The sequence below is a fragment of the Physeter macrocephalus genome, chromosome 5 (assembly GCF_002837175.3).
Source record: "Physeter macrocephalus isolate SW-GA chromosome 5, ASM283717v5, whole genome shotgun sequence".
In the NCBI taxonomy this organism is placed as follows: domain Eukaryota; kingdom Metazoa; phylum Chordata; class Mammalia; order Artiodactyla; family Physeteridae; genus Physeter; species Physeter macrocephalus.
The window spans coordinates 30,569,063-30,581,189 of record NC_041218.1 but is presented as its reverse complement, the minus strand read 5'-3'; the positions used below and the strand labels follow the sequence as shown (position 1 = coordinate 30,581,189).

The 12,127-nt window shown below is 34.3% G+C and overlaps 2 protein-coding genes across 2 annotated transcripts in view; one reads left to right on the top strand and one right to left on the bottom strand.

Annotated features, from left to right (window-relative positions):
* KCND2 (potassium voltage-gated channel subfamily D member 2) overlaps positions 1 to 12,127 on the top strand; it is a 481,402-nt gene that overhangs the window by 126,541 nt on the left and 342,734 nt on the right. The gene's annotated exons all lie outside the window — the stretch shown is intronic.
* On the bottom strand, positions 7,729 to 8,070 carry LOC102978172 (COX assembly mitochondrial protein homolog). Its single transcript, XM_055084684.1, has one exon. It carries the CDS (start codon positions 8,068 to 8,070, stop codon positions 7,750 to 7,752), a length of 321 nt encoding a protein of 106 aa, XP_054940659.1. The 3' UTR covers positions 7,729 to 7,749.

Sequence of the window (12,127 nt, the reverse complement as noted above, 5' to 3'; positions counted from 1 at the left end):
TTGGCATTTCTCAAGTTTCAGTTCAAGAAGTGGAGTCAAGAGAAATTCCTTTGGTCAGCTATTAAGGAGAGAGAGCTGGTTTGGACTTTTTAATCTCATTATAAATTCATGTTCATGGTCCTTATTGATTAAATGGATGGAAATTATTATTTCCTATTACAACCTTTAAGATTACATTAACTATTGAGGGGAAAATGAGCACATTAGCAATATCTCAAACCAAATACTTTTTTTTTTTTTGATTGGAGTATAATTGATTTACAATGTTGTGTTAGTTTCAGGTGTACAGCAAAGTGAGTCAGTGATACATATACATATATCCACTGTTTTTTAGATTCTTTTCCCATAGAAGCCATTACAGGGTATTGAGTAGAGTTCCCTGTGCTATACAGTAGGTCCTTATTAGTTATCTATTTTATATATAGCAGTGTGTATATGTCAATCTCAGCCTCACAATTTATCCCTCCCCCCCAAACCAAATACTTTTTGTATTACTTTTCTTTGATTTGATTTCATAAATATAAGATGTTTCACTACCTACTAATGAAAATATAAAAATGCATGACACAGAGTTTAAAAAAATGACACATTCCTTGTTTATAGGGATACATTTTGTGATGATGATTCTGATCACAGTGATGATAATTTCTATCACTTAAGGGGAACTTACCACTTGCTAGTGGTATGGTTTATGTTATATGGTCGGCACTTGTGTATTTTATCTAATTTAATCCTCACAGTAACCTCATGAGAAAGATACAGTTATTATTCCTGTTTTACAGATAACAAAAACTGAGTCTTTGAGAGCTTAGATAATTGAGCTAAGGTCACACAGTTCTTGCAAAGTAGAACTGGATGGGGTTCAATTTAATGTCTAAGCTACATAGTTCCCCTCTAAAGTTATTAAAGTATTTTTATGTTTAAGATACAGTATTAAATAATGTAGTAATCAAAAGATAATTTAAGTAAGATAATTTGAGTAATCAAAAGATAGTTTTGAGTTTAGTCTTCTTCATTTTGTGTATCAATAAATATGTCTTTGTTCTTAATTTTTTACTTGTTCAATAATAGATACATATGAAACTTATATGTCATTCATCATTCCCTGGATAATTCACATTTAAAATTTGTATAGATTAGAAGTGGATGATGTTGCCCTTTCTTCTCCATTCATTCAAATATCAAATATCCAGAATATCAAATATCAAAAAACTTGGTTTTTAAAATGTTTAGAATGTTTTGAAAGAGAATATCTCTTCAGAGTTAGACCTAGTAATAGTTTCCAGATTTATTATGTGAATATTATGCGTAATTTTGTCCTTATATCTAATTTTTCTCCAGGTTATTTTATGTAGAAAGATATTTATCACAACAAAGCCGATGTTAATGACTTTGAAAATGATCTCCTTACTGGGGTGATTTTTTTGCTATTCTAGAATTGCTCCACCAGAACTGTCATAAGTTCACAGGCACAATTAGTTCACAGGCACAGAGCTCATGTTGTCATTTAACATAACTACTGTATATAGTATATTAAAGTTGACGAATACAAATATCATAGAATTCAGAGATATTTTATTAATCCTAAACTATTTTCAATCTGGCTTCCCTCTCCTATATGAATTTCAGTGGTAAGAATACATATTTAAAGCAAATATTATTTCTCACATAAAATTCATATTTATTAACATACTATGTTGCTTTCACTTTTTTCCTCCAAACACTGTAATGGAGATGTTTAATACTCAATATCAAAAATGAAAGTTAATAAGGTGAAGTTTGATAGTCTCAATTTCTTTTGTTTTGCTTTCTGAATTGTCCAAAATACACAGACCTTTTGATTTAATGGACTTTGAGTTCATTTCCAATCTAATGGAATTTACTATGTGACCTTGAAAAATATTTAATTTCTTTGAGCCTTAAGATAAATATATATAAAAAATAGGGATAAGAGTACACAACTCTCAGACTTGGGAGAAATAAATCAGATACCAATATGTTAATTACCTTGCATAGTACCAGGCTCAGAGAGAGACTGTGAATATTAGTTACTTTTACCTAATAAGCACTGAAAAATCATTCACAATTCTTTAACTCTTAACCTTAGATACCTTCACAGAGAGAAATTTCTTAGTATCAAAGAAATACATTGACTTCTCACATCTCTTTAAGCAGGTGAAATGCACATGTGTACTGTTCAGAAGTTTTATGTGATGTTTGCAATGTTTGATGTACTTTATTTCCTCTTTATCATATATCAATATAACCTTGCTAACGTATAGTTTGTTTAAACACCATATATCTTATGACGTTTGATTATGGAAATTTGTGAAGATTTAAGATTCAGAAATTTCAGGCCGATTACTTTGTTTTGGTGCTTAGGTTACTTAAAAAAATTTTCATGTGATGATTTCCTCAGCACCTCATTGAAACGTCTCCAGATAAAGCCATCAGGCAACATGGTGAATAGGTGCATTCCTTTCTATTTTTTTTTGTTTTGTTTTTGTTTTTTTTGGTACACGGGCCTCTCACTGTTGTGGCCTCTCCCGTGGCGGAGCACAGGCTCCGGACGCACAGGCTCAGCGGCCGTGGCTCACGGGCCCAGCCTCTCCGCAGCATGTGGTATCTTCCCGGTCCCGGGCACGAACCCGTGTCCCCTGCATCGGCAAGCGGACTCTCAACCACTGCGCCACCGTACTTTATTTCCTCTTTATCATATATCAATATAACCTTGCTAACGTATAGTTTGTTTAAACACCATATATCTTATGACGTTTGATTATGGAAATTTGTGAAGATTTAAGATTCAGAAATTTCAGGCCGATTACTTTGTTTTGGTGCTTAGGTTACTTAAAAAAATTTTCATGTGATGATTTCCTCAGCACCTCATTGAAACGTCTCCAGATAAAGCCATCAGGCAACATGGTGAATAGGTGCATTCCTTTCTATTTTTTTTTGTTTTGTTTTTGTTTTTTTTGGTACACGGGCCTCTCACTGTTGTGGCCTCTCCCGTGGCGGAGCACAGGCTCCGGACGCACAGGCTCAGCGGCCGTGGCTCACGGGCCCAGCCTCTCCGCAGCATGTGGTATCTTCCCGGTCCCGGGCACGAACCCGTGTCCCCTGCATCGGCAAGCGGACTCTCAACCACTGTGCCACCAGGGAAGCCCTTCCTTTCTATTTTTAATGCTTGAAATGTATTCTTAGAAATTTCTTGCAATTCTGTTGTGTTTAGTAATCCAAAGATATAAAATTCTGTAATCACCATAAATCTCAAATGATGAAAGTTTTGGAGGGAGAGAAACTTTTCACACTACTTTAAAAAACATATAACTTCATAAGGGAGAGATGTGTGATAAATTAATATAGGCAGATAATATATTCTATTTTAGGGCATAAATAATCGTTCTAACTATGTGCTATAATGAATTTATAGGAGGAAAAATAACCAGGAATGGAAAGGACTTCTAGTGACTATCTGTTAGCTCTTCCTGCTGTCAAGTCACCACTTAAACCATCTAAATCAAATGAAATGTTCATATACGTCTTAAGATAAAAGTTGCTTTTACCTGCCTTTGGCTGAATGAGAAGAGAAGTAGTTTCTTTTAGCTTTATCTGCAAAGAAGCAGACTCTTCTTTGGCTACTTGATTGTCAGAAACATGCTGTTCTATGCCATTCAAATTAATGATGCCAAGTTTAGATTCCTTATTATTGAAACTCTCTTACTTATAACTCCTCTAACCTTTATATACTTGATGCTTAGCTATGCGGGAGTTTATTTCTGAAGATTTTCTAGTTTCACATATCAGTGGAGGTGACATTATTTCTGCAAAGAATTTGGCTTTGTTTGTAATTTTTTTTTTAATCTTCAATGTATGGTGAACTCTAAAAGATTATTCCACATTCTTTAGTTACAGTTTTACATCGTACATAGTAAACGTATTTGAGACAGTTAATAGTAACTATTCTAATATTTAATTTCAAACTCAATATAACTCAATATAAGTAAATGTTAACTAGTAAAATGGCTCCAGTTCTTTGACTTCTTATTTAATTTTCAAGGTAGGAACGTTAACATTGGCTTGGAGTATTGAATAAGTAATTTTTCCAGTGACATAGAAATTGCATTTTTTTCCTCCCTAACCACAGTTACACAAAATTTTGTACTTTCCGTGTATGTAAATTGCCTATTTTACCTGGGGCTACCCTTTATGTTCACTTACAACTTCCAACAGAGCAAATCCCAGAAGTTCAGCCATACACTGAGGTAAATAGATTACCCAAATTAATAGCTGAACTTCCAAATATAGTCAGATTAATAGGTACAAGTCCATAGTCTGACCTGGCCACATGCCGGCAATTACTTGTTTAATTTGATCCATGTAGATAGCTAAGTTGGTCAATGTCAAACCCAATATTCACTCTTTGACCTAAATGTACATTCTGTGTTGGTCAAATTAATTATAAGATCAATTAGTTTTCCTCCTTATTGTTGAGGACATTATGTGAGGCTGTGTGTAGAGCTTCGCAGAATCAACTAGTGTGCCTCAGCTAATAGTTTTCTGATTTATATCCTCAGGGTCAAGAAATGTTTTTTATGTTAAATGTCCATGACACTCTGCTGACTTAGCCTGGAACAACTCCAAATGATTTATTCTTTGGGATGGCTATAATAGTTATATTTTAACAATAATAAGACTTTATTATATCATTTATATTATTATATATTTAATAGAACATTAGTCACCTAACTTGAAATTATATTTTTCACTGAGTTTGTATTTTTAACTGGCTGCATTGATTATTATTTGTGAGTTCTTATTAACATCAGGAAGCAGTGTGACTTCCAGGCAACTCAGTTAATTAGAAGGTAAGTGTTCAGTATTCCTGAGTTTAATTTAGCTTTTGTGTGTGCATATGTGTATGTGTGTCTTAGTATAACTCTAATAATTTCTGTATGTTTAACAAATGTGAGCCATTAGTCATAGGGAGATTCAATGGCAAGGGCAAGAACCTTTCAGATTCATCTCTGACACACCACAGAATACCATGACCATATTATAAAACAGACCAGACATTAATGGGTTTTTGTTATTGCTGTTATTTTACCAAATGACCTGTCTTGCTAAATGACTTTACTGTTGTATTTTGTCAGTATTTAGCATGTCCCTCTAGGCTTTGGAAAGCCAAGCTATCCACATTTAATTATTTTCCATTTTCCTTAAGTTAATCTTTCTGAGTTGTTCCTGCGATGCTTATCTGATTTTCTTTCTTAGTCTATCTACATGTTCCTAGGAATGAAGGCCCTGTATCTATGCACACATTTCATTCTCCATAGAATAAATAATGAGGTATTACCTTAACTCTTCACTTGATTGAGAGAGATTATGTAGCAGCCAATATAAAAGTGCCTATTTTAACAGCTAAAATTAGCAAAATTCAAGTTAAATTTGGAGTCTGTTCATTAAGCTAGCTCACCACAGTAGAAAACATCATTTTAATAAGATTCAAAACATATCCACGAATATTAGTAAAGTACCTGACATGTATGACTACATATTTTGAACAGATTCTCCACTTATCCAATCAGTAGTTGGTACTTCTTTCCCTTATTCCACTGTTATATATAAGGTCTTTCGACTACAACTACAATACAGAACAAAAAGTTAGAAATTCTAAAGGATGTGTTTCTTTTTCTTGTATCATTGTCCTGCCAAGTCATGGACTTTAAAGCTGTCAATTGTAGTACTATAAATAGTTTCTACATTTGCTAGGTTTAACAGTGCTCCTCGTTTTCTTTAAATTTTGCTATTTAACAACTAAATCATAATTTCAGTTAATTTATTTACTTGGTGACTGAGACCAAAATCTAATGAAAAGCAATGGAATGAACATATTCAGGTTATAGTTCTAGCATTTCTGTTAGATGGATTTACTTAAATAATCATAATGTCCTGTTAATTTGTATGTGTAATGGTTTCAAATAAGTATAAAGTGCTCTGTAGCTATTGTTTCTTTTTTTGTTTGTTGTTGTTCAACTCGATATGAACAAACTAAGGTGGTTTTTCGAAAAATAGAAACGGAAAAAAGACATACAGATTCAATCATTTAAAAACTGCTTTGAGACACTGCTTCTTTTGAGACACTGGTTTTCTTCTCCATCAAGTCAGCCTAATTCAAACTTTAAAGTCCAATTCATCTCAATTTTCTAACCCTTTCCTCTCCTACCTCCATAAATTTCCATAATACCTTGTAAATACGTATGGTTATTTTCTTAGGTACTGCTTAGTAGCTAGAACTTGGGATTCATGAGGGTAGTAAAACATTTTGGTCATTGCGAATTTAGCACAGTATTGACACCTATTAGACTCTCATCCATAGGTTACTAAAGGAATACATGAAAAGAATGAAGGAAGGAATAAAGTGGTATAATTGTATTTTTACTAATAATTTAAAGTTCCCTGGGGGCTCTCATAAAAATTAGCATTTATCATACATCTGTAATCATTTTATGGCACGTTTCATACACACACAAACACATGATTCTATAGCTAGTGCTTGGGAAAATAATAAATTTGTTTTCCAGTGTTGTTTTCTCTTAAATGTCTTTCTAGACTCCACAATGTATATTTTACTCAAGTGTGTTTCATCCTAGTATCTATACTGTTTTGTAACTCATTGTTAACTTAACAATATGTAATTAACATTTCCCCATATGATTAAATATTCTTCTATATTATCATGTTAGTTAGAAATTTCAGATATCTCAAGGTTTTATCTGTTTAAAAATATTGCTGTACTAAACAAGATTAGAGTTAAATGATTAAATACAATTATTTATGGTGAACAACTTTCTAAAAACTGAATCACTGCTTCCAAGAGCTTGAACAGTTTATATATATATATATATATATATATATATATATATATATATATGTATTGCTCTTTTGCCTGCCAGATATATTATAAGTAATTATAGGTCAACCAGCTGGTTGTAAAATTGGCCATTTTCTGAATGCATAGCAGCAGTACTGGGATAAATGTGTGTGTGTGTGTGTGTGCAATTTCCTTTAACAACAAAATAATGACATTGTCCTAGTAGAAATGATAATTGAAAGTAACACTAATCAATTTTATAAAAGCAAACTAGAAAAAAATGTACATTGAGAACTATCCTGGATATAATATGAAACTTCTATTCAATGATTATTCATTCATTCATCTTTCATTCACTTTTGTATATAAAAAATTATTTACTGAACACACACTATATTCTAGGCACTGTGCTGGATAACTGGGATACAAAGATCAATGGGCCGTGACCTTAGCCTTACACCTCTGCAGAGTATACTTACATAAAATAGATCCATTACTGTAAAACATGGCTGCAAGAGATACCTGAACAAAGTGTCCTGTGAGTGAGTGAGTGAGTGGGTGGGTGGGGAAGCTGGTAGAGGCTTCACAGAGAAGCTCCTTAAGCTAGCTCTAATAGTATAAGTAGGAGTTTATCAAAAAGTAAAGGAAAAAATATGAAAAGTAAACATAAACATATATAGTTCAAATAATGAATAGGTATCTGTTTGGTTGATTTTTATTTTTTAATTTTTTTCTAAGTTAAAAAAAATCTTTATTTCAGATAAAATTATTTCCATTATTAAGGATAAAGCAAACACACTTCCTTGAGTCCATCATTTCAGGTGACTGTGATTTCCATGAACATTGGTGTTCCTGAGTATCATTTGAATATTTGCCTACATGCTTGTGGGACTCTTCCTCAGCCTTTTCTTGGTAGGAATTCCAGTTTTTCTGAATTCTTCCCTTTCCTTCAGGTATTCCATTTTGCATTCTTCATGAAAGTCTGGATCATTATAGTAAGCAGTTAGACATTCTTTCAATGCAGAATTTTCTTTCTGGCATTTTACTACCTCAAGGATTCCAGAGTCCTTGCAACATTTAGTGAAATCTTGAACTTGTTCAGAACATCTCTCTCGGGCCTTTTCTCTCATTATTTTAGGGATCAAAACATCTTTTTCGACTCGTCTGAGATGCGGCTCTGCGGGGTCGAGCGCCATGTCCGCGCCCAGGAGATGGCAGCGGCCCACACAGGTCTGGTTGGTTTTTAAATGAAAGAGAAATATGATTTGGGACTACATTGTGGAATACTGAGTGGCCCATACCTTGATAAGAAGTTCCATAATTAGTGTAAAAAGCAAGTGAAATAGGTTTTTTTACTTTGATACATTTGTATATTGTAGTATGATTGTGACTGAGGCAATATTTATCACATTACATTATTATAGTACAGTATTATTGACTTTGTTTCTTATACTGTGCATTAGATCCCTATGGCTTATTATTTACTGCTACTTACAAGTTTGTACCCTTAAACGCCATCAATCTAATTCCCCCACCCCCCATCCTCTGGTAACCATCATTTTACTCTCTTTTGTACAGATTAGACTTTTTTAGATTCTACATATAAGTGATATTGTACAGTATTTGTCTTTCTCTGTCTGACTTACCTTGTTTACCACAATGTGCTCAAGGTCCATCCTTGCCATAAATGGCAGGATATCTTCCTTTGTCATGGCTGAATAGTATTCAATTGTGTATATATGTACCACATCTTTTTTAGCCATTTATCCATTGCTGGGCATTTGGGTTGTTTCCATATCTTGGCTGTTGTGAATAATGCTGCAATAAATATGGGTGTGCATATATCTCATCAAAATCCTGTTTTCATTTCCTTTGGATTTTTACCCAGAAATGGAATTGCTGGATCATATGGTAGATATATTTTTAATATTTGAGGAAACTCCATATAGTTTTTCCTAGTGGTTGGACTAATTTACATTCCTACCAACAGTGTGTAAGGGTTCTCTTTTCACCACATCCTCACCAGCATCTGTTTGTCTTTTTGATAATAGCCGTCCTAATAGGTGTGAGGTGATATCTCACTCTAGTTTTGATTTGCATTTCCGTGATGATTAGTGATGTTGAACATTTTTCTTCATGTACCTGTTGGCCATTTCGATGTTCCCTCTGGAAAAATGTCTAATTAGTTCGTCTGCCCACGTTAATATCAGATTTTGTTTGGGTTTTTTGTTATTCATATATGTTAATTCTTTATATATTTTGGATATTAACCCCTTATTCAAAATATGGTTTGCAAAATTTTTTCCCATTCTATAGGCTGCCGTTTCATTTTGTTGACTTTTTTTTTTTTTTTGCCGTGTAGAAGCTTTTGAATTTGATATTGTCCCATTTGTTGATTTTTTACTTTTGTTATTTATGCTAGCAAAAGAGGTTTTTAAATAAGAGAATGACAAACTGTTCATATAAGAAAAATACCATAAAGCAATGTAGAGAATAGACCAGAGTGGAGGAGAAACTTGTAGTAAGAAAATAATGAGGAAACTGTTAGAATAGGCCACTTGATAGAGGCCATGTCTTAGCGGTGGTGGCAATGGAGAGAAGCTAGATTATCATACCTACTGGGTGTGTTGGTTGAACAGAAGGGAAGAAGTAAAGATCTGAGGTTGCAAAGAAACCTTATTACAGAATAAGCTCCTTTACCATTTTACTACCTGTGTTCTAGAGTACCATCCTCTCCTGGGATCCCAATCCTGAGGTACAGGGATCCCAGAGACATGAGAGGGCCAGTGAATGCACAGAATTTATGGGCAACAATTTGGAGACATGAAGATCCATAGTCTTCATCAGATTCTCATCTCAGATTCAAGGGGAAAACTTTTAAAAATTGTAAGTCGATGTGTTTAATAGGTACTTTTCTAGGGAGAGACTCCATACTTTTCATCAGTTCCTTTTAGTAGATTATAACACCAAATAGCTGAAGACCACTGATCTATCTGAATACCCTTTTATTTTTTCACAGATTTGCTTTGTATTTAGGTCCAGTTGTTAGGACAGGGTTGCAGGGCAGTGTGGCATAAAATACATGGGTTTAAGTCAGTGATACCTGGGTTGGCATCCAGGCTCTTCAATAATGCTGTGTGACCTAGGCAGAATTGCTTAAACTCTAATAACTGCAGTTTCTTCATTTATAAAATGAAGAGAGTAACATCTAGTTCAAATATGGGGCTATTCATAAGAACTTATTAGCCCAGCACTTAGTTTAGTGGCTGGTCAATAGAAGGCATTCAATAAGTGATAGCAATAATGAACACTGTTGTTATTATCCTTACATTTATTAGATAGCCATGCTGAGGTTCATCTCAGTTCTCTCCCCTCTATGAAGCCTTCATTTATCACCCCATCTAAAGTCAATCTCACCCTTTCCTGAGCTCTTTGCTTGTACTTCCTCTTGAGAGCCACCTTACTTTTACTGAGATTATAGTGTATATGTCTTCGCCTCGTCCAGTTTACTAGATATTAGGGCTTTATTCATCTTGTATTCCCTTTAGTGGTGGCTATCATACATTCTACACAGGTGAGGCACAAAATTTAAATATTTTGTATACAGCACAGTATTTAATATTTTCACAGTATATTTGGTTCAGTGGCAACTATCAGAGCACTTGTCACACCATATTGTCTCCCTGACAACACAGTGGATTCTGTGGGCAGAGTCTGTGGCGTATTCATGGTGTTTACACTGCATTAGAGAAAGAAAAGTTTGATCATGGGCTTCTTGCACTTGAAAAAACTTGGCTTTTACTTTTACTCTTTAAAAAATAAATATTAGATGTCCTGTCACTTATGTGATATGATATAAAACCTTAAATCGTTATATAGTGTTGGAAGTATTGTATTAACATGTCCCATATTTTCTAAAACCTCATGTAACTCAAACATCTGGAAAAACCTAGTAACAAATAATGTATAGATAGTTCAGATTTGGTTTTTATACTGTCATTCTTCACATAATAATTTCTGTATGCATTTTTCCGGTAAATAATTTATCCCAAACTAATTATGTAAATTAAAATTTCAGGAAGGCTATGAAACACTAACAACTCAGTTATATTATCTCAAAACATTATAATCACCTCACTGAGTAGCAGCAAAAATAGAGGTCAAAGCATTTTGGTTGTCTTAATGTGGCTCTTCTGTTTTGATATTTTTAAAGTTACATCTGAACACAATTTTCTGTATCAACAATGATGCCATTTTAAAATATCTAAATGCAAAAGGGCTGTACAATAAGGAAAAACACTGCGGTCTCATTGGAAAAACTTTAAAGAGACATTTTGTGATTTTTTAAGTTTATAAAGTAGACAGAAAACAATTGGCACCCCGTTAAAGCAAACTCATGTGATCATAGTGCATAGCTGTCAGACAACCACGTTCCAAAACATCTAAACCTTCCACATGCTTAGACGGCCCTGTGCTTATTTATCACAGCACCAATCATGCTCTATTTCCATCATCTACTGACTTGTCTGTCTTCCACACTGGAAGGCATTACTTTCTTTTCAAACCATCTTTACACTCCCAGAGCCTATCTAGTACCTGGCACATGGAAGCCAATAAATTGTTGTTTATGGAATCAATTAACGAAGTAAATAATTAATTAATTAAATGACCTCTGTGTTTTCCAACAATTTTCGAACTTTAATGTGCAGAAAAATTACCTGCAAATTTAGTTTTAAAATGTAAATAGATAACTTCTGCACACATGGATTCTAATTCCATAGGTTATGCAGCCTGAGAACATGCATCTTAACAAGGCCACCAGTGTTTCTGCTTCAGGAGCAAAGATCACTCTTTAAAAAAATTGATAGAATATCATTCATGTGATTAAGAACTCTTCTTGATTTAGGTAAACTTCCGCAAAATCACTGGGCTGTTGTTCACTGATTCTGAATTGAGAGGGTCAGGGTGAGTGAGGACTGAACAGTGTAAGAAAAGTCCTGAGGGGCTCATGGGGCACATTGGTGAAAGGCTTTGCTCAAACTTTGCCTGATTCTGTGTCTGTGTGATTTGTGAGGTTTGCATGAATAGAAGGTAAAGCTAAAGACAAACTTGACGATGTGGGCAGACTGCAGGACAGCCTAAGGATCCAGATAAAGTCTAGTCTTCCAGTTGGGCTGCACTGGGGTCACTATACAAGAAATAAGCAGGGGGCTTCCCTGGTGGCGCAGTGGTTGCGCGTCCGCCTGCTGATGC